The sequence below is a fragment of the Aquila chrysaetos genome, chromosome 16, assembly GCF_900496995.4.
Source record: "Aquila chrysaetos chrysaetos chromosome 16, bAquChr1.4, whole genome shotgun sequence".
Taxonomy (NCBI): Eukaryota; Metazoa; Chordata; class Aves; order Accipitriformes; family Accipitridae; genus Aquila; species Aquila chrysaetos.
In genome coordinates, this window is record NC_044019.1 from 22416155 (window position 1) to 22443662 (window position 27508).

Sequence of the window (27508 nt, forward strand, 5' to 3'; positions counted from 1 at the left end):
AAAAAAAATTGCATTCATTGCAAGTGAAAGAAAATGCTGAGGTAGCTTTAATCCTGTAAGTATGTATGAGTTTTGCACAGCTGTTCTGAGAGAGAGGGAAGCAACTCCCTGGAAAATCTATTAGTCTAATTTTGAAAACAGCTATGCTTTCTGTGAGTGGCTTTGGTGAGGAGCTTCTTTAGGCTTCAGACACTGGAATGGGACACACTTGTTTTAATAAGAGGTTGAGCTGCCTGCTGAAGACAGTTGACTCTTCTGTTGGTGTTGGCATTCTGGTATCCCTCTGATACCGTTAGGAGTTTGATGTGATTTGCAGGATTCAGACCACGTTTGGCTGCCTATTTCAGAGATGCTCTCAACTGGAGAATAATGGAGACCTGAAGGTGCATTGGCAAGCCTGTACACACAGTTTTATTGTGTCTACTTGCTTATTAAATCTAGTTGCTAATAGATGCTGAATATTACGAGTTTGGAACATGTTGATGCAATTTCATAAAAAAACCACCCCAGATTTATAAGATGAAATCTAGAGTCTTTGTGGTTTTTTGGTTTGGTGGTTGTTTTTTGTTTTTTTGTTTTTTTGTTTTTTTTTTTTTTAATTATTTAGTGCTCTGGGTTATGCATCTCACTCTGTCTTTATAGTAAAGGTTTTAAAAGCTTCTTCCAAGCTTATTTAGGTTTTATTGCAGTATCACTACTTAAGAATATTTCCTTTGCTTTTGTTCTGACTTGAACTGTGTTTAATGTCATGGTTAAATTCTCATTTGTACTTAGTTTTAAATTCCCATATGGCTTGACTAAATTAATCATCAGTGCTCAGCTTTTATTTGCATACACCTTTTTTAGATATATTAACACTAATTTTAACTTTTTTCTTCTCAGAGGAATAAAAATAATAATTTGAGCATTACATTTTATTGTATTTATAAAATAGCGGGGAAATAGAGCCATGTGGATTTTTGGTAGTAAGCTGAATAATGTTTTCCTGATGTAGGAATCTACAGCGAAATATGAGAACAAAAATAGAAAAAAAAAGTGTAAAATTCTACTTTTGTGCTATGGTTATTATAGTTGCTTCTTCATATTTATCCTCTGCTCTGAGTCAGATACTAGATGCTTTGTGGAAAACAGAACCCTAGAAGTATAACTTAAAAGGTAAAATAGAAGAAATTGTATAGAAATGAGTGTCAAGGTAGTAAAATTTCCACTAAAGTGGAATTTGTGCATTAAGAGCAGTGTAAGTTTATTCATATCTGATCGGTTGTTTCTTGTTTTGCTCTTGTTATTCCTGGCAAATTTTCATAAAGAAATTTTACAAGAAACTATTTTTAGTTTCTGTTAATGGCATGCAAAGAACCTTTGAGGTTATTTAAAACTGTAGTCACTAATTTACTAGAGATAAAGTGTAAAATTCTCTATACAAGTTGTGTACTACCTGCCATGATCAGTCAATCCAAAGATCAGCGTGTTTTTTGACAGCCATTAGAAAACTTGGCTCACGTGAAATGTGCTTTCAAAGAGAATAATGTTTTGGATTGAGTGGCTCTTTATATGTTTAAACCCAACATATTCATTTGGTATTTTTCAGTGAAAGAAAGGAGCCAGTGAGCACTGGAAAGTATTGCACAATTCTTGGACAGGACTTTCAATTACAATAATCGCTTAGTCATTTCTTGGGTCTGTTTCCCTGGACTGCTATTGTCTTAAAAGGGGGTGGGATGATCAGGTTTCAAATAACAAACCATAACCAAAACAAATTTATAAAATAACCAAAATAATTCTTCCTTTCAGTTCCCCCTTTCCCGCCAATCCACTTTAAAACAGAACAGAGATTTATGGTTGTTGTATTGACCAGGCATGAAACAAGTAATGCCACGCAAATAGAAAGTTTTATAGACATTGTCATCAGATTCTTCCTCCAGCATTGCTGCTGCAGCCACATATCATAATATGAGAATGATTTCAACGGAAAGCAAAAGTATGTATTCTTTGTACACCATAAATTTATTTTGTCACTTACAAATTAATGTTGCATCAAAAATACAAAGTGCAAAAATACCTCTCCTAAATTTCCACATCACGCACACCATATTAACAATATCTAATTAAAATAAGAAGTCTTTCTGTTAGAGCATCACATTCCTGCCTAGAAAGAACAATGGTTTCAGGGTGGAGGAGTTGCTTTGAGCAGAGAGAGGTTGGGGCTGGGGGGAGAAAGCACTGCAGATTTTAGTACAATGTGTAGTGTTCAAAGAAATTTTATTTCATCATAAAGATTAGCAGGGTGTGTAATTCAATTTAAAGCTGGTTGGCAGTGTCCTGTCTATTACAAAGCCTTTTTTTTTTTTTTTTTCCTTTTTTTTTATCGCCACTGTTTTTTTTATGTTGTATGTGACTACAGAACCTAGCAGACAGCAGGAATGATCTTTGGGTTTTGTGCTTCCCACCCCCCTTCCTCTTTTCATTTCTGCTTGTTAGAAAATGTGTGAGATTACCTTAAACTGAGCTACAAAACGGTATCTCAGTGAAATGCCATCCTGCGTTTTTTTGGCTTGTATATGACATGATTATTTTTTTTGTGGCCAAATAGCCACTGAGAGTGAAGATCTGCTAAAAATGTTAGATTGGGGGGGGTGAATCAAGCTTAAAACTCAAATGTTAGCATTTATTCACACTGTTGTGAACATTACTATGCTGTAGAAAAGCAACATGCAGCAATTTACGTTAATGCAAGACTGGCAGACCTTTATCTTACAGTAATTGCCTATACTAGGGGGTTAATAAATGTTCCAAGATTACTGACTTCTTTTTTTGTTAAAGAAAAATAGATTATTGCTTCTTGCTGGCTATAACCAGCCTGCATAGCTTGTTAATTAACCCTCTTGTTGCAGTGGGCTGAAGCTGAGTATTTGAGCTCGGACAAAGTCTGCGTGCATTTTATGTATCAGGAATGATGTGTCTTGGCACAAAAGGGCTGCGAAAGAAAGACCCGTGCAACTCCACCTCTCCCATCCACCCCCGTCGCGCCTGTTAGAAGAGCTTGAAATCTTTATTGACTGTATTCAGGGAGTATGTTGACTTCGGAGGACGGGTGGCACTTCGGTACCACTGGTGGGGAGAAAAAGGAGAAGGGAACCCCTTCTTCCAGAGCTAAAGGAATTTGCGTTTTCTTTGTCCTGCTTTCTCGTCCCGATCCTGACAGCGTGAATGACGGTGCTTGCTCCGTAGGGCGGTTACAAGACCCGCAGGCAGCACATTCTCTCGATTAAACCCTGGTGCAAGGCTGGGGGGACCCGCTCTGCTGCCACGTCCCGTGGTGCCGGGCTGGCCTCAGCGTTTGGCTCGCCTGCGGGCTGGTGCGTGTGGCCCTTCCGCATCTTTGGGATCGGAGTTTCTCAGAACTTGAGATCGCTTTGAGGCTCAGGTCGCCTCAGTGCCTCACTTCACTGAGCTGTTCTGGTCTCTTTTCTCATCCTGCACCCCAGCTGTGAGGTAAAAGTTACCAAACCCTGACTTACTATTGATGGTACATTTAGTAGAGAAGGAACAAAGCAGCACAACAGGGGACAGCAATGTAAGGAGAGAGGCGAGAAGATGCAAAGCCAACACAGAAGAGAGCAAAATAACATCAAACCAGGGGAGGGACGGTGGCTTGAAAGAAGAGAGAGTCAAATGAGAGCACAGGGATGTAAAGTCGTGGAGATTTACCTGCTTTTTCCAGAGCTTCATTTCTTCCCAAGTTAATAAAATTAAGAAATGAGAGCTCAGGAACACACTGTACTTTGAATTTCCTGTAACTGTTGATAAGTGAACCTTGAAGACCTCAGAATTATGTACATATTTTCTAATGAACCAGAATCTTTAATATTACAGGCCAGGCTGGGTATCGAAGTGCAATAGCTCCTTTTCTCCTGAATGTTGCCATTTTTTTTTTTTTTTTTTTTTTACGTGACCAGCCACAGATACACCCAGAGTTTTAGTTTAGAACAGAGCTGCAAATAACAAAAAGTTACCCACATTTCCTTACTTTTACCTGAGCTGCTCTCGCCCATATGTTACTCTTAAGGCTTTCCGCTCCCTATGCAGCACTTGGCATTTGCACTCACTACTGAGAGATGAGCAGAAAAACTGCAAGGCAACCATGAGGTTTCCTGCATTTTTGTGCAGATGTCTCCTGAGCGTTGTGGGGAAGGAGTTCGTTCCTTCTGCTCTCCTCTGTCCCTGCTGCAAGCTTCAGTGGTCGCTGGGAAAAAAATAACGTATCTGTAGCCATACCAGTGGTCCTGAGAGTAAAGGTCCCGCACTAACGTCCCCTCATAAAAACCCCATGTGAAGTAATTCCCAGACTAGCAGCGTAGGGAAAGCCATTCGCCATTTGCAGTCTGCTGGTTGTAAATTATAACCCTGTGCCATTAGCTGGAGTGTGAAAGGCGGGGAGGGATTGCCTGAGCAAGGATGGCCGGGGGGATGCCCTGCTGCTGCCCTGGGGACAGAGGGAAGGAAGAGCCACGCTCTGGTGACTGACAGCTCTGGCTATGGATGTGAAAATGGGTCCTGGGTTTGAGTGAGTTACTAGAGAGGATGTGTGTACAGTTATAGTGGAAGCAATATAGCCATTCATAAACAAATGCTTCCGTGAAGCCAGCTGTAAAAACAACGATGCTTGCCTTTGAGGTGAAAGGGCAAAACCTTAGCAGAAAGGAGTATAAATAAGAAATAAATTGTTACCTTTGTGTAAGTGACTGAAATAGCTGTTCTCTTAGTGCTCTTTGTCTTGATGACCAGCTCTGATTAACTATAGTTGCCGCTTTATTCAGCAAAACTTAAGGTCTGCATATCTTGCCTTTTTACAGCAGTTTTTTCATTCCTTTTTTTCTTTTCTTTTTTTTTTTTCTTTTTTTTTTTAAAGTCTGGAAATGATGCCTAAAATGTGCAAGTCAAGAGAGACCCTACTCTGCAGAAAGCACGCTAGATGAAAAATTGCAAATGCTGCATGCCCCAACAGTTAATGATAGCACTTAATTACAGAGAAATATTTATGCGTGTACCAGAATCCTCAGTGTACTTCTGTATACAAAAGGAAACTACAGATACTGCATCATACAGATTTTGCAGCGCCTCATGAAAATGTTGCTGTAAATTCAAATGCACAGGTACATGTACCATAAATCTCACATAGCCATTTAACTTGATTTAAAAACATTTCACTACCTTAGTAGGTTAGGTGCTTACTATTATTATCCTTATTTTATTAAGGAGCAGAGATGGCTGCAGCAGAGGGCCTATGTACTTGTAGTAACAAGGATAGGAAAGATAAAAGTTTCACCTCAATTCTGTCACAAATAAAGCACACAAACTCTTTATATTGCAGAATGGAGTTTACATTGCATATACTATTTTTCATTCATCTGTTTTGTCCTTTCTTCTGTGGAAGGGCAATTAGGAGGTGTTTTTCAGCACATGGGTTTGCCCACTGAAATTCAAAGAGCAGCACCTTGGATTTTGAAAAAAACTTCAGTCTGAGCTCTCTGTCATGAGGTCCTGGGATGCTGGAGCATAAATAATTTGGTAATTGATATTCTGCAAAGCCAGATGAGAGGAGGTGGCAAGAAATAGTAGCAGGGGTGAGATTTGGAACTCAGAAATCACTGGCACCAATTTCCATAGTTACTGCTCTAGACCTTTATCAGGCTTGAAGTTTCCTTCTCTCTCTCTTTTTTTAGTGTTCAGGGTTACTCTATGTGCTTAAACTTAGAAGGAAGGTGTCTGAGGCTATGTGCCATTCTGCTCAGGCAGTTCTAGATGGCTAGGAAAAAACCAACAAACCTGCATAAGAGGAATTCAGTTCCTTGTAATACCGTGTTACAGCTGGAGTGATTTGGTTGTCTCCTTTAGTAGTGAAGAAATCTCTCTGTGGGCTGGGTTATTAAAAGGAATTTCCTTACAGGGCTCAGGAGGTTCATCTTGAAAGATGAATGGAATGTTTAGGTTTATTTAGAATAATAAATTTAAATGTGGGATTCAGAAAAGAATACTGGACGTTCATGAAGACCTGCTTGAGTGTTTTTAGTTGACTGTAATTTCTGTTTGCGTTCTCTGTGCATTTTCTCTTTGGTTTTTATCCTCTGTAAAAATTTCAGGAAAGGACCGTGGAGGTAGTTCTGAAATACAGTATGTAGTGCTGTCAAATGGATATCAGGCTGCTTCTAGAAGAGGAGTTTAGTTCAGTTTTTAGATTTCTCCTCTTCCGACTTAGAAAAGGAAGAAACAATTCCCAACAAACATCAGCATCGCTATCTGAAAATATGCTTAACACCTTTGAATATCAGACTTGGTTCTCATACTTAAATGTTTACAAGTAAAAGCACAAAACATGATCACAGGGTAAAATTTCAAAAGCGGCTAATTGCTTTAGCACACTGGAGAATGTTACATTCTCAGAGTTAGTGAAAAGCTGTTGTCCTGCTTTTAGACAGTAGTCCATCCTTTTAAAACCTTTGGGATATTTAAAAAAATATTTTATCTTATTCTTTTTCCTTTCAGTTTCTTTTCCTTGTGATTATTCTTGCTGTCCCCGCTTATTATTTTTTCCTTTATCATTATGGGAATTTATCCAGGTTGTATTAGTATTGGTAGTCAGTTAAGTCTGAGCCCCAGTATGTTTTGTAGTTTACCAATGAACTACTGAAAAACCATAGTTTTGAAAGAAAGCATTTCAGTTCCATGTGTAAAAATTGAAAGGTTATGTAAAATATACTGTATTATAGAAAGAAAATTAAAATAGTTATCAGAAGTTCCTTATTGATGTATTTGAGATTTTTCTTCTCATAAGAAATGCTCTGACCACCTTCCTGGGATACAGAAAAAAGGAGGCATTTGGAGGGATTTTCTCAGAAATACTGACTAGGCTTTACCAGGCTGTGAGGTAGAGGGAGATGTGTGCCTCCTCCTTTATGCATTTGTAAGCCTCAAAGACTTTCATTTAAAAATGAGAAAACAAATAATGGCAACAAGTTCAGAGAGGAGGGAAACAGGAGAATGTTTTTGGTGATTGTATGTGTTTCCTGATTGTTTTATTTATCTGTTTATCTTAAGACAGGTAGGTAGATACTGGAAGTATTCTGATAGAGGTGTGTTTTTCAGTCCTGTGGACAGAAAAGGAAGTTCTGCTGCTCACATAAAGGTCGCTGTCAATAAGGCAGAAAAATTTAGGGCAGAATCTAGATCTAGATCTGGGTCCTGCATTCATAATTCTCATTTCCTTCAGTAAGTTTTCCTTCAGTAAGTAGTGAATAATTGATATCCAGACTTGTTTCTCTTTTAAATAAAGATTTTACTTTGTATGGAAAATCTTGTCCTTAACATTTGCTGGCCTTTTGCAGTCTGAAAATATATGTACATGAAAATACCAAGACGTTGTCTGTGATAATTATGATTAGCTTAATTACTTTCTGTATAATTGTTTCTCAAGATGACCTCCTTTTTGATGGCTTTTATTCATTTATTTTAGGAAAAAAAAGACTTAATTGGAATTGTAAATTACAGAGACAAAGGGTATGTTATGGGAAGTAGGTTCAGATCTGTTTGTGTCAGTGACTGTTTTTATATTCTTAGGATTCACGGAGAAAAATCATTTAAATTGATACAATATGTGCCTGCACAAGGTAATATCAACAACCAATATATTATTTCAAAATCTGGTGAGTTTCTTTATAGAGGATTAGGTTATATAGTGTGTGGGGACTCCAAAAAGAAAATAGAATTGTGTATTGATGCCTTTAGAAATATTATTTGAGGGCAATAAAATGTTCCGTGAAATTCCCTCCTGAGTGGAGAAAATGGAGTTTGTTTGCAGTAATTGCATTTTCTAGCATTTGCTTTCGCACTTTCCAATATGAGTTAAGCCAATTGGAACCTGTGATTTCGTTTTGCTTATTGGCAAAAATACCATGTAAATTGATCTGTGATGCATTTATAGAGAATGCTTTGAAAATTTTGAAATAGAGATGGCTTTTTCTTATTAGATTTAGATAGTATTAGGGTTCTTTTCTATATTTTAGCCTAATGTAATAGTAACCAAAAATGTTCCTTTTCAATTTAGTCTTAATCAAGTTCAAGGAGAACATTTCTACTTAGCCCCACTGGCACTGTGAAGGGAGAGTTTATGTTCCCATTCTTAGCCTTGCTGGGTTCAAGATCTGAGCCATTTGAAACCACACCGAGCTGAAATCAGTCTAAGACTTGTCAGCCCTGGTACATTAAGATCTTGGTCACAAGAGAAAATGTAAAATTCTGTTGGACAAAATACAACATATTTCTATGTATTTGCAGTATACTTGCTCTATAGACCTTAAACTACAGGGGGTTAGATGCAAATCTCACTGTAAGTGTAAATACAGGGTAATTCTGTTTAGAGGAACACCCTTCAGCTCTGCCAGACAAAAGATGTTCTTGCCTGAAAACCTTATGTATTTTCCCAAGTGAATGCTATTTCGTTTAAAGGATCTCTTTGACAGTGTTCACATAGCACCTATGCAGTCGTGGTAGTCCTTTTTGTATTGCTTTGCTATGGGAAAGAGAAGCATAGCAGGGACTACTATTTCTGCAAGAAGCATTTTTTTAAATGAAAGAGAAAAATAAGGCTATTGCGATTTCCAGGGAGGGTATTGTTTTCAGAATTTGTTAAATTTTAACGGGAAACTTCATAGCTGTCAGATTTTTTTATTTTAAGTTAGGTGATTTTTTTTTTTTTTTTTTTTTTTCCTCTTGAAAGCTCTGTCTTCTAGGTTACATAATTACAAGCCTGAAAAGAAAGCCTTTCCAGGGACTAGCAAGCAATCTGTGCTGCTTCTGTTTCAGATTTCATAATTTTAAAGTCAATTTGGGGGACTTTACACCTAAAGTTGGCAGTGCTGCAAGCTGCAAAATCTGGAGGCTTTTTTGTTTTTGAGGTTAGACTAAACAAAAACTTCAGATTCTGCCTGTTTCAAAACAAATAAATGTCATGTATTAATTGATTAAACTTTAGTGAAGCTTTCCATGTTTCAAGAAAAAGTGTTTCGATAACAGTAGCCCAGTGAAATTCAAAACAACTTTGAGATCAAAACCCAACACAAGTTATCTCAGAATAATGCTAAGGAAGCCGTGGAACACTGAAGTGAAACAAAAGATTGTCGCTTATGTTGTGCTACATTTTCTCTTTCAACAGAGAGAAGGATATTAATCACAAACAGTTACATTAGAATAATGTTATGGTTGGGACATAAATACATAAAAGCAAGGAATTGTTACCAATGCAGAGCATCGTTAAATCAGATCCATAGTTAACTAGGTTCTGCAGTGTATATGGCCCTGTTGCAGGGTTCGTACTGCACTTGGCGATGTTACGGCCCAGTGTTGTGCAAAATTCACTACGTTTACCTCTGGGAGAGAGAAGGAGTGGAAGCACTTGGTATTAGGTACCGCTGATTCTGCAGTATCGGACTTCTCCTAAGTGCCCATATAGGTTAAGTAGTGCCTGTATCTGCGGTCGCTCAGAGAGGACCGTGTTTGCTGAATACCTTGGCACTACCTAGCTGAATTACAGGTGCTGAGGCAAGATTCACTCAATACTTCCTTGCTTTCATGGGTTTATGACTCAACCTTGGCATTATTGTAACGTAGTTTTTTGTGTTTAATGTTTCTTAGACTTGGTTTTCCATTGCCAGCATGGAAGAAATCCTAATGCATGAGTTTCAGAGGAGAAGGTAGCAGTCTGAACCTGCTGTGTGGCTCGATCCGCAAGTGTGAGTATTAACGCTAGAGCTGTCAGGCCTTGTGAAAATTAATGAAGCCTGACGGTTACAGAGTGAAAGGTCAGAGGCAGAGCTTGCACTTACCTAACATTTCTGTTTTGTTGTGTCTAACAGCGTTTTCAACAAAGGGGAGCTTTAATGTACAAGCTTTAGATTTATCACAGGAATTCAAGGGTCTCAGCCTTTGCATCTCCCTGTGCTGTGGTCTAATGTTTTCTTTGCATAAAGGCAAAACAGTTAAACTTTCATTCATCTACTGTTGCTGTGTTGCCCATGTGTGTTTTGCCTTTGTTTTTCCTTCTCCAAAATTTTCTTTTGGAGGGGGGGGGGGGGAAAGGCAGCATCTGAACCAATGATAGTTTGAAAAGCTGGTGGAATACTTTCAATCAAGAAGATTTTGAGAGATCTTGTACTTCAGTTATTTGTACTTCTTTAGAAGCGTGTTCTGATTTTGTGCATGTTCTGTCTTTTATTTGCCTGCTTTTTTGGTTTTAATTGTTTCATTCTTTAGATTTCTAGACACAGAGAAGTAAAATGTATAGAAATTCACGGGTTTATGTTTTCAGCCAGTATGTTGGTTGACATCAGTTTTAGCTATTCCATTGAGGACTTTTTGTGAAGGCTGGTTGATTAAAACAGCCAGAATATTTTCACAGTCAGTCAATCTCACCCTAGAAAAGATGTTTGTTTTTCCTACACAGTTTTGTATCTCAGTACTTGCAGTTGATTGTTGGTGAGAGAAGTCCAACTTACCATTTGAAAGCTCGAGTCTATATAGCTGTACTTATACAGTCTCACTCATTTGTTGCTGCCAAAGGAGAAATCAGAGCCTTTGAGATATTCTGTCTTTCTTTTAAAAAGCTGAAAGGGGCCTGTGTGTTGCGATTGTGCCGTAAATGCTGGGAAGAGAGAGTAACTGTGGTCCTGAGGTGCAGTGGGCTTTCCATGAGAAACCTCTCTGAAGAGTTACGGAGCTGCTGAACAGTAGCAGGTTCTGCTGGTTGCCCATCGGTGGGCAGCTTGGGGAGCTGTGGCCTGGCAGCTGATAGCAACCTGTGCTGCTGTGGGGACTGGAAGGCCATAGGAGCGACACAAAATCTGCTCTTTCAGTGTTTATCTCTGGACGTGTACGTGGTTGGTAATAGGTGAATGCTCCATGACCGGGTTTGCACTTTGGAAGCATATATGATACACCATAAATTGGAGGTGATTCACTTGCACAGGCATCTCGCTTGTACAGATTTTCCCTCTTTTTGAAGGGACTACGATTTGTACTTCAAGGTTTCTCAGCCCATTTCTCAACATATGGCCAAAGGGTCTATGAGGCTATGAAATGGGCATGAAAACACTTCACGTTTCATGGAAGCGTTGTGTGGTTTGAATAGTTAATGCATGCGTACGCATATTCAGAGCTTCACATCAAAGGCACTTGCATAACGTTTGTGTGTAAATACAGGTTTCTACCACTATACAGACAGCTAGTATCACATTATTTCTTATTCCCCTACTTCCCTGTGGGTTTTGTAGGTAACAGTAGTCAAAAAATAACATGATTTTCTATTTTTATAGGGACTCAGCAGTTAACATTCATTGCCAGTCAGACTCCTTTTCATGTCTGGCAGCTCTACAGAACTTGGGTTGTGTGACTAAATTGTACTCGTATGAAGCATGCTATTAAAATGGGAACGGTTGTTCAACAAATTAAGGACTCCTAGGATCAAGTACTTGAGGTGAACTTAAGCACTGGAACACCTACTTATACAGGTTAAAAAAACCCGACAACGACCCCCCACCCCCAGTTTCTCTGCGTCGTCCCATGTAATTAAAAGGTGTATTAAAAGTCAGTCAGTTGTTCAGCTAACACCGTAAAGTGATGTAAGCGGTTGCAGCCAGCAAAAGAAGTCCTGCCTTACCGGTGTATACAGAGCCTCATTCCTTTTTTGCTACATCAGTTTTCAGCCGGATCAGTTTCCTGATCCGCTGTGCTCTGCAGCCACCAAATCCATGTGTTGGCAAAGAGGCGCAGTGGCACAGGAGTGAGGATGAATGCTTGAGGGACAAAGGTATGTGGGACTGTAGCTTGAGGGTTGACTTGTTAAATGAAAAGTCACAGAAATCTTCTGAGACTCCCAGAGTAATGTATTTACTATAAACAATTTAGTATTTACAAGTTGTGCACAGTTAACTATCTTTGCTTTTATTTGACCAAGAGTGATACTGACCTCTTGTCTTCCAGAAGAGAACAACTTGTCTAACTGCAATATTTTCTTAATCAATGATTACATTGTGCCCTTGCTACTCTACTGTTGAGGGCAGATGTTGAAAAACATTTTAGACAAAATAATACAAATATATATTGAAGATACACATGCACCCTGTATGTGTATATATACACAGAAATATATAAGATTTCAAATACTCCAGTATAAGTGACTCTAATTCACAGGCTTGGTGCCCTAATAATTTTTAGTAGGTGTAGTTTTAGGATTGTGATCTCACCTGTTAAACATTTAAATATTTTTAATTTAAACTCAGTTATTACCCTGGGAGTTGATAATTGGGGTTTCTGATGTGCTTGTCCCAGCAAACACATCAGACTCTTTTCCTAGTTTGGAAAGTGATTCTTCTTTCTGTTTTCCAGATTCACAGTATGAATTAGAGTGAATAATATTACTGATGTGTGATGGAAAATTTAATAGTTAGGAAATGGGACTAATAAAGACCAAATGTAGCTAACAAGAAACTGGTGAAGGAAAATGAGGAGGTGCCTTTCAACCTGTGTATTGTGCTACAGCATCTGTCTCTGTACAGATAGCATGGATGTAGGTATGCAGAGATTAATCTGGTCAAGATGAAACTAAAATACCATGGAGTAAGAGATTGCGTTGTCACTGTTTATGCTTCCATATTAAACAGAGAAGGTTAGCAGCTTATAGACAAAGGGCAGGACTGCCAAAAGAAAGCACACCAAAATACTTCATAAATTGTATCAGGGAGAATGAGTGTTGTGCATTGCCACAGGGCTTTTCAGGAAGGGAAAACCTGAATGCGATGAATAAATAGCTAATCTGATTGCAGGTAATTTATTACTGTGATTAGTGCTATATAGTCTTTCCTCGGGGAAGAGGAAAGAAATGGATGAGTCTTCCTCTTGCTGCTCCCCTTTGCTTGGGCCTGGCTTTTGATGCGTTCGCATTTTGATGAGTGGTGTTGCTCATTGCTGGCCCCCAAGCCAGCTCTGGAAAAGGAAAGCAGAATGTGACTGGTTGTTATAAAGTCGGGGAGCTAGGTGGGGAGCCCGGTCAGACCTTGGTGCCCGTCCTATGGTAAATATTAAAGTACGTACAAATACGGAGCGAAGCACGTCTCGTCTCGTTGCTGGATGGGGGACCTGGGTCTGCCGTCGTTACGTCCACAGCCAGCACGGGTTACTCTCCGGCTCGCAGGCTACGGGCGTGCAGTCCGGCTGAGCTAGAGCTGACGGGCAGATGTTGCTGAACTTGGGCCCCCGTGGGGTTTCTCCTTTGGGGCCTGTTGTGCCTTATTCCTCAGTCCTGGTGTTGGTCCTTAGGTATCAGTGGTGGGACCGTGTCCAGGTTCTCAGGAGCTGACCAAGCGGAGCCTCTCTCTATATAGGCTTAATAAAATCAGCGGCTGTCTTGACACCAACTGCGGTAAATACTGTTTGGTTTTCCTTACTGATTTCAGGTGCTTATATAGCACATATAATGTTACATTTACATGTTTTAATAATCATTGATGCCGCCACTGGTTTGTCTTTTTGTGTCCTGTGTGTCTTCATACTAAGCCCTCTTTTTTAAGGTGTCAAGATGAAAAAACATTGACTTCAAGCAAAATGTTCCAGACTTAATTGGACATAATACCAGCAAAATGTGCTGATTTTCAAATCTATAAAAATAAATGGGAGAAAATGTAAAACCTGAACATTTATCCAGTAAGATGAGAAGTTTTCTCTGCTAAAACTGGCAAATGTTGATAACTTGGCAGAAACCTGAATTTAACTTCTCCATCCTACTTCTCTGAGAATTTAATCACATCTAGCTTGTTTTGGGGGATTGATAGTTATGACAAGTGTATCAAATTTCCTGCCAGTGGTATCTTTTATGTTTCCTGAGAGAGGAGAAAATAGCAATTTTGCCTTGTGCCCAGGAGTCACGGAGAGCAGGAATTGTAGGTACCTGCCACATCGAGTTTTTAAATAAAAATGAATTGCAGAGCAGCATGTAGCAGAGATGGGGAAGGGGAGGGAAGAGAGTGAGGCATAAACTGTAGAGGAGCATTTATTGCATCTCCCCCAGCTTTTAATCTAATGCAGCACCGCAGAGAGTTATGAATATGTATGATCTGCATTTTGTTCAGATGTGAGGTGTTTATGAAGATGTCTGCTTGTTTTTTTTCCAGGGGATTTATAGCTTTTTGTTTTTCTTTCCAGAATTAACTAATTTTGCAAAGATGATGTTTATATATATATCTTGTGTAATTCATGTTTCTGTGCTGTAAATATTGAAAAGCAGAGGGTTTTGACTGGTTCCCCTTAAGTCTTATTTAGGGGAAAGTTAATCTTATTGTAAATACTTACACCTTTGCTTTGAAACTTACTATTTAAAAAAAAACCAAACCAACACCAAAAAGGTTTTAAAAGTTGAAAGACAAGTTTTAAACTAGCAAAGCCACATCTGTTTAGGAGAACTGTATTCATGAGAAATACACAGCGTCCAATTCTGTGTTCCTCGAGGCAGATGTTGGGAGTACCGGAACTGGAAGATGGACCCATAGATTTGCACATACTTTTTGCTGCCTTTATTAAAAAACAAAACAAACCCCACCAAACTTTTCTAAATTATTATTAGAAATATACACCAAAATGAATGATTTGGTATAAGACTAGGAAATCAGGCTTACGGTGAAGGCAGTAGAAGGGAGATCTAAGTCTGGTTTAGGTTTGATGCAAACTTACGTGTGATTTTTGGCAAGTTGCAGTGGGACAGATTTTGTAAAATAACCTAACTTCTGTGAAGACACCACAGTATGGGACTATATTTTTAAGGGAGCTCAGCACCAAGTATGTTTGTTTGGAAGATCTGGCACTGGTTGTTGGTACCAAGTGCTTGAAAATCTGTCTCTGAACTCCAAAAATCTGGCTCCGCGGGCTTGATCCGTGCCTCGTTCCAAACAATGAAGATAGTTGCCCTGACTTGAGGTGATCAAGCCTTTACTCTTTATCTGTGACCCTCATGGTAAATGAATTAACCACACTTCCTTTTTCCTACCTGATGTCTTACTTGCTTGAGTTTCATGGTTTCTTCTACACGTGTACGTCTTACTGAAGGGAGATACTACCATAAACTGAATTATAATAATAAAGTGAAAGTCTGTTGCAAGTGAATTGCAGCTTTGAAGAACAGGCTAGGTCTGGAATAACTGCCACTTCTTGAACGCTTTGGATTCCATACAAATTAATCCAAATAACTGCATAATTTAAAAAACAACAGCACCAGCAGCCTCATTCAGTACCCCATGCCTGGAACCCTCACGCCATAGTTGTGAGGCACGCGGAGACTGCAGTCGCTGGTCCACCCGCCCACTCAGACACGCGGGGTGTCTCGCTGCATGTCACTCGTGTGGACTGGGGCTCGGACTGCTGGCTCGGACCCAGTCCTGGGAATTAAGTGGTAGGACTGAGTATCACATCTTAGGCTAATCTAAACCAGTGTGTCGTCAATTGAAAGCAAGGGAGCAGTGGTGCTTTATGCCACCTTTGGAGCTGGTCTGGTGCCTACCAGCTTGTTTTGCTTAACTCTGCAGTACACGCTTTTTATTATGACACTGCTTTGTGTTACTTTACATTTTAACGCAGTTCCATTCAATGGAAGAGGAGCAGCATTAATAACTTTTGCTCAACATGGAGATGCACACAGATCTTGGGTATTTCATTCTGTCACTGCTAGCTGTCTACTTATTGTGCCGGCAATGCTGGTGTGGGAGGAAAATGTGCTAATTAAGTCCTCTTTTTTGTTATTTCAGGAAACCTACCATATGAATATAAAATAGTGATTGCTGGGAATCATGAACTGACATTTGATAAGGAATTCATGGCAGACCTTGTTAAACAAGATTACTACCGCTTTCCCTCTGTGTCCAAATTGAAACCAGAGGACTTTGACAATGTTCAGTCACTCCTGACAAATAGTATTTACTTACAAGATTCAGAGGTAACAGTTAAAGGATTCCGAATATACGGTGCCCCGTGGTAAGTCTCAATTTAAACTTTCTTTGCTGTTTATTACTTGATCCACAGCAGGAATCATTCCTGTTGAAAATGCATGAAGCTGCTTTGTTGCATTGCCCTGCAGAACAGTATCAAATTTAGCTGTAAACCACCCTGAAACAATTGCCACATCTTTTTTGTGGATAAATAGGCTATATTTAGCCACGTGTGTGAAATAAGACAGAAGGAATTGTAATTATTTCTATTCTGCCTGCTGAATGCACTTTAAAAATTGTGGACTCAATATGCACTCTGTGCTTGTGGATTAACTGCAGCGGCATCTAGTATGTATTAGGGAAGCTCCATTATATTCTATGCCATTTAGGTATTTGTCTGCTGTGCTAATAGATTACTATGGTAGCATTTAACACCCCCACAGCACAAGGTTCGAGGCAGCAGGTGCTTTAAGAGTTACTTCTGATCAGTTCTAGGCATTGTTTTCTTTTGCTTGTAGAGTTGCGATAACAAAATTCCAAACCAGTTTTGATCTCGTTCCACCCCTGTACCAAGCATATGCAGGAAATTTGCTGTCTGGTTTTGTACTAAGGAGACTCTTCCTTGTTTTTTCTACATGTTGTTTAATTGTGATGCCTGATACCTCTGTGGAGTCTTGGGTACCACTTGTTTTAAATTCTCTTGGTAACAACAGCCACAGTCCGTTGAGGCTTTGCCAGAAACTTGAACTTCAGTGATGGTGATAATCATTGTGCTACTTGGCATTCTCAGTTGTCAGCTGAAGTACTTAGATGCTAATTTATGCACACCTATAAGAAGGGTTTATTATAAGCTTATAATTTACATTTTTGATGTTAGGCTTGCTTTAAAGGTGAAAGTAGGAGAGGAAGGGGGAATGGCAGGGGTTGAACCAAAGAATGGGGCAAACCTGTGCAGACATTAGAAATTTTCCCCTTCGTCTTATCTTTATTGACTGTTCACTTGGCCTGCAGACCTTGGTGATTCATACAACACCACACATGTTGATGCTTCTGACAGTGTTTTGTTTTGGTTTGGGTTTTTTTTATTATATGTGTACATTAGTGCTGGCTAGAAAACTGTGATCTAGCTCTTTATCTCACATTCTTGACTTAAGCTACTAATTTTTTTTAATTTAAGTCATAGCCTTTAGATAGCATCATCCTGACATTGCTTAGCTAAAAAACCCAAAACTCTAAATCCTGCAGTATCAGCTAATTGGGAAAGATGATCTTAATTCAGGTTAGGAATCATCTCTTAAAGACGTTTCAAAGTAATTTTTTTGGTATAGCAGCATATAACACACAGAAGAACACAGGGCACGTAAAGGCCTTGGGTATTGTGAGGTGGATTTGAGACTTGCTGCAAGGTGAGCAGCTGTACGAGCTGGAAGGTTAGATGCTGAGATTAAGATTGTGTTCAGCTTCTCTCGTAGGTATGTCTCAGACTCAGAGGGCTTGTATTCTGCAGGCATCCAATGATAACAAAGCGTAGGCATCTTTCAGATTTATTTGGGGCAAATTTACCTGAACTCAGCTTGCTACAGAGGTGCTGGAGAGATGTGGAGAATGTAGAATCCAAGTCTTGGGAAGAGAGAGCTTGATATTCTGAAATGGAGAACCATGTGATATGCCTTTACATTTACGTTTGTATGTACTGGCAAGTTGTAGTGATCTTTTTTTCCCCTCTTCTGCTTCCCGAATCCATAATGGCCTCCAGCTTCATTTAGAAGTTCTTTCATTTTGCAGGTATACACATGGATTTAGAATGTTTGTTCTGAAATATTAAGGGATGCCACATCAAGTAACAAGTTTTAACCATAACAAGTGAATGGCATGCATATTCTGACCTAGTCATGGAAGACAAATCCTAATTATTCCTCCCTATAATCCGCTGATAACTGTATTTTTCCAATTAGTGATCAGTGGGAAATAAAGCTAGATTGCTAGAAAGGCACACTGAGCTCCAACCAAGTGCAGACTTCTCCTCTCTCTTGAAGGATGTTTCATTTGTGTTCAGCTGTGAAAAACTGTTGTCAAAGCGTGTTTTGAGCAACTGTTGATGTGGACTTGAGGCTATCATTTTGAATACAGCTTTTTAGATCAGCTAGTCTGTGTTCAGAGGATAGAGATACTGTTCTTCCTCTGCGCTGCACCCCCCCCAACAGTCCTGGAAAATGTGGAAATTCAGCTAGTTTCCTGCATTTCAGTTAGTCTTTGAGAGGAAGGAAAAGTCACAAAGTCACATCAGATACTGGAAAAATCTGTTCCAAATCTGTTCTGTGCCTGGAAACTGAGACAGAATGATCAGACAAGCCTGTTAGCACTACTTAATTTTTTTCTCCTTCCCCTCCAATCACATCTCACTCTACTACTATAAATCTTCAGATTACCCCAAAGGAAGAAAATTTGTGGGGGGTTTTGTATGTATTTATGGCCTCCTTACCCCAATTAGGTCTGTCACAGAAGTGGAACACTGGTCATTAACCCAGAAGATGCTCCAACCCTTAAGTTGGCATGTTCAATTTATGTGCATTTTTGTAAGTATTTCCAGAGGGAAAAAATTCTCATTTGCTGATAAAGCTACTGGTTTTAATTTAAAAAGAGGGATCAAACCAAGAATAACAGCTGTGATTCTGGAGGTTTCAGCCTGTCAGGGGTTTCTAAGAAGTAATTGCCAGAAGACTGGGAAAACTGGCTATAAGTCATCTATCTATTTAGAAAATGTAAATTGCCAACTCAGTGTAACTACAGAAAAGAAATATCAGTCCATATTCATTACATGTTATTACTCATGGTACATCTGAAAGCTTTCTGAAGACCCAAGAGAATTCAAGTAGTGCCTCCTAACTTACAATTTAGTAGAATTTGTATGTAGAAAATAACTTAGAATACACGGGAGCATTCATGTGTATTTGCAATTGGAATGTGCGGTGGTGCATATCAACAGCCTCTAAGGAGCAGAAAATTTGAATTTAGCCTGATGGTTCTGAGAGTATTAAATGGCATTAGCTGGAGGGGAGTTGAAAACAGAGTATCAGCCCCTAAAAGGGAAAAGACCAAGGGTGGGACATGAATCACGCTCGGAGCTCTGCTCATTTTCAGAGGTGGAGAATGTAACTGACATTTTCACACCTTAAATAGGAGATTCTTTGATGTACCTTGAAGGAGCAAAACGGCTGAAGATTCTCTATTTGGTCTATAGGTAATCCACAAAAACACTTCCCTCCTTTCTTTTCCTTCTGACTTTGCCCTATGAACCTGGATTGTTTGGTGGGAAAATAATTGATAGTTTATACTTTATGCAGTCAAAGCTCTTAAAGATTCCAATGGAAACATTTTCTCCTTTGGAAATTTGAGATTGAGGCTACTTATTGAACAGGACAAAAAATACAAACAGTAATGGATATATGAATTTTTAAATCTTAAAACTCCCTTTGTGAAGATTATGTAAGCATAACTCATACTGATGTATCTGTAAAAGAGTAAGGAGAGACAGTCTGTTTTTACTGCAGCTTCGGGTGCTGAATATGTATAAGCTAATATGTATAAGTTTTATTTAAATTCAAATGTTGTTATCTTAAAATAAGTATTTTTTTTTTTACATTATATTTGAAATTGTTCATCCGTGCTAAGGACTGAATTTACTATAGTATGCTATAGATGTTTGAATACAAATATTGTAGCGATGTCTGTTTTCTAATGAAGCTTTAAAAGCATTCAAACCACCAGAGAACTGCAGTTAACTGGAGCCAGAATTTGTTTAAACCACGTTTTGACAGAAACAATTGTTCAGGGAGAATATTTTTCTCTTGCTTTATTTTGTTCTGCTGTTCTGCTATATAGGTAGCTTTTTTGATTTGTTTGAAAGAAAAAATAGCTGAAATGAAAAAGTATACTGATAAACTTCTGTGTGCACAGAAATTTATGGTAGTTAATTTCATGACTAGTGAGGAAATAAGCTTATTTATGAATTTTAAATTTTGTTTTCCATAAAAATGGCACAAAAAACGTCACAAGCCATAAGTACAAAATAATTGAATAAAACAATCATTTACATTATTTTTAACTATTAAAACCTATGGGTGAATTCCACCCATATCTAGCAGAATGAAAAGTAAAACTGAAGACCCAAGACTTTCAGTATATATATTTGTTTAGATAACTATAGATAGATGAATCTTTTTGAGGATAGAAAATGTTTAATATAAAAGCTAATTTGATATAAATCAATACATTTTAATGGTTAACAGAATCAACTTTATGGAAATAACTGAAAAGCACAAATGTAAAAGATTAAAATTGATTATAATAATGACTGAAATCTGCGATCTGCATCATTGTGATGAAAATCAATTCATCCTGAATGAGGCTGGGAATAAAGCTCTTCCCTTCTGACAGGAACAGCAGCATTGTTCAGCAGTATCCTGCACATTTGTCAAGTTGTAGCTTGTTCAGGTCTCAAGAACAGAAGCACAAAGCTGGCCTCCCAGTTGCTTTTAATGAATACTAGTGGGTTTTTCCTATGTCCAAGAATTTGATCTGTAGGGTGATCCAGAGGTCAAGAACAAACGGCTCACTATTGCTCACCTCTTCGAAGCCAAGGCTTTCATTTGCTTTTTTTAGTAACTCTAGAGGAAGTGCCTTAACTCTTTTTCAGAAGCAAAATTTTAATTGGCATAGATAATGTAGCCTTAAGAAAATATAGACAGGTTCAGTCATCTCCTTTAAAAACAATATTTTGTGCAGTTTTTTCTTTTTAGCCCAGTGTAAATTTGAGGGGTTTCATTGAATGGTTTTGCATAAGTTTGAACTTATTTCTATAATTCTCTTTCTTTCATTGCTTCATTTGCAATCATATTTTAATACAAGTAGCTCTAAGTTAGTACATCTCCCTTCTTCTGATCAGTGTTTTCAGACTTCGTGTTTATCCTGTCAGAAAAGCGTCAGATGTTGTTTTTTTTCTTTTCAATTATAAGTTTTGTAATGCATCATGGATTTTGCTGACAGTCTTCAAGTTCTTGAAATAGCAAGCAAATTAACAGCAGATATTGAGCGTGAGGACTGGAAAACCAATTGGCAACTCACATGATAGGATTCAGATATACTGATGGGTTGGAATGGATCTCATTTCTTTTATTTTCATAGTCTTACTTGGCAATTAGCTTGCGCCTAAAGAAGGGAGAAATAGAAATGGGGCTACTCAGCAATAAAGTTCTTCATTGCTATTTAGCAGTGAGGAAACCAGGGGGAGACTGGACAGGACCGTTGGTATTGTACCAGTTTTTCAGGAATTCCAGCGTTTATGCGGTAGAAGTCAGCAACTGAGAAAAATATTGGCAAAGACTGAAGTCTTCTGTCTGCGTGTTAAACAAACACACCAGCACTGTAGCGTGGTTGTGTTTAAAGGTGCAGGCTTCTGTTTCATTTTTCTTGGCATTTGTCCTTCAAGTCTCTCGTTTTAGGATCGAAGAATGTATTCCCCTCGGTCTAGAATTGCAGCGGTTTGTTTACATTTTTTGCCTTGTTGGGAATGTCGCTGATTTTTCTTCAGTCTTCTTGATACCAGATTCACTTCGAACTAAAAAATTGTCCTGTTTACTTTTAAAAGCTAGCTAGCTTGCTTTCTGACTGTCTGACTCTCTGGCGGTGTCTGACTGACTGTCTTTCTTTTTGTAATTCTAAATATATTATAAGTCATTTTTAATACTATGATTCTACCCTGTCCTAGCTACCTCTTTGAAAAGTTCTGCATCCTGGCACTGGGGCAGATAATGAAGTCCTAACCTTTCCTTCAGGCTTGACTTCAGCAGGAATAAGAACTTTAGAGTATTCGTTACTAGTGTAGCGCACAAATTGTGCCTATTTGTGGGTAGAATTCTAGCCGGTTAAAACAGACATAACATGGTGGCTCTCCTAATCTTTTGAATCTTTCCTAGTGTGGAAACAGGGATTTGAATTCCTTCAGAGCAGTACCAAACAGATGATTGTGGGAATCTGCTCTGTGTCTCTAATTACTGCTCCATTTTCCTGGAGTTCAGTAGGTGCTGCGCAAAAAAGCAAAGAGCCAGAATGAGCATGAGCTGTGCTGTTGAGGGACTATTTATGGTGGTCTCCTGTCTGTAGGTTGAAGTGCGGTTTGCTCAACAAGGAGGTCATTTTGATATACAAGTTGTGTGTAGAGAACACACAAGTTGTGCTACTGTTTGTAGTTTTGCTTCGGTTTTGTGTTTTTTCACTTGCCGGCTGTCCAGGAACAGGCAGTTTGCTTTCCTTCGCTGAACACTGGAAGACGACAGTGGTCAATGTGGTGTTTGTGCGCATTGAGCAGGCTGAAAGCATTTGCACCCAGTGAGGAGTTAGGAAGAGTAGGGATTAACTAGAATACTGCAAAACTCCTGAAATTTTCAACTCGGCTGCTAGAGACTTCATCTTGGGAGGAGGTGTGAACCCCCTTAAAGAATAGGAGCTGGGGAAAGAGGAGGGAAGGTGAGAGTTAACCCAAATGAGGAGATGCGCTGTTCCTTACAGGATTGGACTCGGTGCGGTGTGTTGTTGCTTGCATGAATAAATTCTTCTGTGCGGCTTCTGCACTTCAGGACTCCTACTTTTCCGTTTTCTTCTACCTCTATGTGTGCCGTACCTCTTTGTGGTGGTCTAGTGCAGAAGGGAAGAAAGATAAGACCGAAAACGCCATGCTGTTAAGGTTAACTGAAAAATTACTTCACTCGAGGACAACCACCTTCACAGCAGGGGAGTGGAGAAGTAAGAGAGGGGCTTGAGCTTTGACGAGCTGACATCAGTAGAGATTTTGCATTGGATGGTGCTCTTCAGGCCCTATTAGTTTCTTTCCTTTGTTGCCCCTGTACCCTAAGCAAGAAGAATTAGGGAGCAGCTGGATGCTCTGAGTGACAGGCAAAGAGGCAGCTGGAGGATGTGTGGGTGAGTGCAAGCCAGGGCCTGGCTGCTGGAGCACGGAGCAGGAGGAGGTTCAGGGCCTACTGGAGAAACTGGTGAGCCAGAGAAACCAGGACTGGAGCCAGGAACTAAGTGGGAGACCAAGACTTTGCTGTAGGGGTAGGCGGACTACAGGAGGGCTGTATCGCTGGAAGGGCAAGGCCCGTCCAGCCCAATGTGCGTGAACGTGTGTGTGTTTCCAGCAGGGTATTTAGATCGAAACAACGCATCAGTGCATTTGGTGGGGAGTTACGAGCAGTGCTGCCTGTTTAAAAGCGCTGGATGCATGAATCATTTCTCAGTCAGGAGTTGTGACCCTGAGTGAGAAGAGACTACATGGGCCAATACCTTTACAGTGTGAGCGTCAACCTACACTGGAAAAATGTAGTGAAACCCCCCCACTTCAACAGTGTACCTAAACGTGCCAAGTTTGGGGCATGGGTAGTTTCACTGACTCAGTGAGATTCGTAATAAGCTTTGATTAAATATACCATTATCAGTTATATACAGATATGCATATTAACAGCTTTGCTGAGTTAAGCTGTAATTGAAAAAATAGGGGTACTTTCAAGTATCTTCAGAAGATGCAGTGAAATGAAGGAGATTGGGGTAGGGGGGTGACAGGGGAGAAGGTAAGTCTTGTCCTGTGTACTGTCAGGTGTGTGAAACGGGTGTAGTCTACAGGTGGTTTGCTTCATAGTTCATCTGTTCAGGACAAACAGGAAAAAATTTGGAAGAATTTACACTGCTTCAGGTAGAGCTGATGATAAAGCTTACATGATGTGATGGGGATAAAATGCAGTAGAAACGGAAGAGAAATTATGTTTGAAAAACTGTATTTGGTTTTAATATAGAAGTAAGTCAAGTAGCAAGTGACTAGATTTTGTTAGCTCACTGTGAAGGATAAGATTTCTTATGACTGTCTTCAAGATGATTTGGGTCATATTTATCTAATACTTATTGATCAGAATGCTAACTTTACCCTGACATGTGTATAAAATGCTTAAAGTAATTCACAGAGGCTATGAAATAAAGCAGAAATTGCACAAGCACTTCAAATAAGAGAACACTGATCATGAATCTGAGCATAGACATAAAGGTCAAGAGTGACAGCTACATTCATCAGGTTTTCATGAGAATCCGTTCAGTAGAATAGATCTGGCACCTTATTTCAGAAGTGGTCAACACTCATGGATTCAGTTGAAAATCAATGAGACTGCTAGGTATTTATTACCACCTCTAAAATGTTTAGGTGCTAGTCTATATTACGGTTTGTGTGCATGTAAAGTATGAGAGTTGTTGACATTTCTGACTACTAGTTAAATATCAAAATCTTAATATGGCTGAGAGCTATGTTTGTATATGTGCACACAGAGAGAAGGCTTAAGCACTGGTTTACAAGCAGGAAGATGTCAACAGCTTATCATTGTGCCTTCATAGATGTGGCTGAGTTGCATACACCCTTGAGTAAGTACAGAAGGCCTCACAAGCTGTGATGCCTTGCTACTTCCTCAGTTACTTTTGCACAGACAAGGACATCGTTTTACGGCCTGCAGGCACAGTGTACCTGGGAGAAAGTAATGGGAGTCACCACCTAGTAACTCCATTCTGTGTTCCTCCTCGTTAGCGTTTTAGGTAAACACTAAACACAGTATCCTTTAATATATGTGCTTAGCTGTTTGCCTTACATACTGACGTGCATGTCATGCTTGGAAACCCTGTGCCTGTGGCTACTTTGACAAAGGAAATAATGCTTCCTAGAAAATGAGCTCGCGATGATTTGAAATCATCTGACAAGTGTGTCATCATATTTATTTTGCAAGTAATGTTGTGAGTCCTTGAGTATTGTATCTGCAGACCTGCCAACCTGTCTATCCTCTGCTTCTGGAGAGCGCTCGCCTTCTGTTTTGATACTTCAGCAGCGTTTGCTGGATGGGTAGGACTGACAAGAAAGTTGTGTGGTCTGGTTCTTCAAAAAGCCAGTTTATTTCTGTACATATGTGAATCAGTGTATCTCACTGACAAAAGCCGGTATTTGCAGCTGCTAATTGTATTGCTCTCTTGAGTAAGGTTTACGGGTTGGTTTGTACCCTGGGAATAAACTTACGGCTTGTGTATCGCCTCAAACTTTATATAAGAAAGCTTTATGTAAGAAGGAAGGATGGATCTTTCAGTCTCCTTTTCCTGGCACAGATTTTAATGCATCTTGTTTCCAAAACTGGGAATGTAATAAAAAGAAACTGCAAGAAAGGTGTTCTCTTTAACACCTCCCTTGGTGTTCCATCTGGGCTGCTTGGGACACTTCCATGTCCTGCATCGCAGGAAGATGGAGGAGAAAGGCAAGCAGAGTGCTAGTCTGAAAGCTGTAGTCCTAGTGTTCCCGTTTTTAATATGGGATGCCCCAATACACTGTAATCTCCAGGGTTTTGGGCACCTGGATCTGTTTTTTCAGTTCTTAGTAAGTTTGTCTCCCTCTTCTGTTTGAATATAACACAGGTTTTGTATTTGTTGAGAAACCTAGAAAGTACCATTTTAAGGAAGAATGTCTTCCATTGCCTAGCCTGAAGATCCTTTTTTATAAACTCCTAGATTTTATAAGGTTCAAGAATGACATTGCTTATGTTTTTGCGTGTATAGCATTGGAAGAGGTAGAGCTTTTGGGAAAGCTTAGAAAATTTGAAAATAAGGCAAGTATAAATCACTCTGAAAATATTGCTTAATCTCTCTGTAGATAAAGATACTCCGTCACATAAAGGATGAAATCCATCCTTCCTGAAGTTAGAAGGACTTTGCTAGTTCGTTGAGGATGTTGGACAGCAGGTTGCACATGTTTAATGAAGCACTGGCTACGAGTAGTACCTGCAGTTGTTCTTGAGCTCTGAAGCAGGCACAGACGCAGCATTTTGTGTTGCCATTATCTTCACTACATTTTGTTCTAGCAAATAAAATTGAACACTTTGAAGGGCAGAGAAGCAGTTTTCCTCAAAGGCATGAAAAAGTTCCGTTATTTTCCATATGGTATTTGTGTAGACACTGCACATAGTTCGTGCGTAACTTCTAATTGTTGAACATTAGCAAAACTCCAGGTAATGAAAAAATGTTCGTTATCTTGCATTTCGTTTCATAGGGATTTATTTGTAAGACTTTTCTCTGGCTGAGTACCTTTTCCTCATGTGGTGGAATCCTGCTCAGGGCCAGCAAAATCCGCTGGCCCAGGATGGCACAGCAGGAGCAGCACACCGCCTCGCAGGGTCAGATGGGATGTGTAGGATCTCTGCTGGGTCTTAGCATCTGCTACCATATTGCAGTGGCAGCAGTGTTCTGAGTAACAGCCGTTCATTGTACGCCAGTGTTGTATTTGCTGATCCATGTATGTATAACTGAAAAGTATAGTTCCTGTAAATTTTATAATCATCTAATATCAACAGAAATGTAAGTGATACTTAAAGTGTGAGATGAAGGTATGCTTTGTTTCAGAGAAGGATTTTGTTGTGGTTTCACAAATTTTGGAGTTAAAATACAGATTAAAATATTCAGAGATGCAGAGGCTGATTGTCCATCTGGAAGTGAGCTGCTTTAGCACAGAACAGCGAGACCTCACCGTAAGGATGTGCCTTTAGCTGATAATTACTAGCAGTCAAACTACCTAGAGTGTACACCTTTTCTTATTTATATTCCAGTCCTGTAACCTTCCCTATTCTCTTGTGCCTTTGTTCTATTAATCTACAAAACAGGGCTCGACTTGTGATTAGTCCTTAGAGGTTGTTTCTATTAATCAGGCTGCAAAACAGGTCTAGTTGGATGTTCTGTTGCAAGTGTTTAATGTGCTTTCCTCATCAGTCCACGGCACAGAGCTTCTAGGGTTGTCTTAAATGGCAATGAAATCAGTGATGTGTCTGCTGCACTTTCTTTGTGTTTACGTCTTGATTGTGTTGCTGTAGGATGGAGAAAATAGAAAGAGGAAAATAATTGCAGTCCTATAGAAAATTGCTTAAGTTGGCGACATTTGTGGCTACATGTTGATAGAGAGCTAAGCGGCAGCTGCAGGACGGATCCTGTCACAGCAGAACCGCTTGTTAGGTGTGTTTTGAATGAAAAGAACCTGCCCCATCTTTAAATGGGAGGTTTGAAATTCAAGCTTTGACCACAGATAGGGGCCTAAGTTTTAAACTCTCTTATAGAGTTTTAAAGACATATCTATCCCCATAACATTCAGAGAGTCATTTAAGATAGTGCGTATTTTTCTGCAGTAGGTAGAAAGCCAGACAGATTTCTGCTGATGTATATATAACAAAAAAATAGTCTACGAGTTGGCAGAATATAAGGAAAAACCCCCAAACTGAACTGTTCTGTAACACTTCCATTATTAGAACTTATCATAAAATTTGAACAATAAACAGCATATGTAGTGAGAAACTAATCTAGTTTCATTATAGAAGATATTACTAACTATAAAAGCGTAATGATTTATGCTTCTAATTAAATACAGTATTTCC

The 27508-nt window shown here is 39.3% G+C and overlaps 1 protein-coding gene across 2 annotated transcripts in view; it reads left to right on the top strand.

Moving 5' to 3' along the window:
* MPPED2 (metallophosphoesterase domain containing 2) overlaps positions 1-27508 on the top strand; it is a 111449-nt gene that overhangs the window by 46105 nt on the left and 37836 nt on the right. For both annotated transcript variants that reach the window (XM_030039784.2, XM_030039785.2), the window contains exon 4: positions 15840-16065. In XM_030039784.2, the coding sequence (XP_029895644.1) occupies positions 15840-16065 (226 nt within the window). The remainder of the gene's footprint in view (positions 1-15839; positions 16066-27508) is intronic.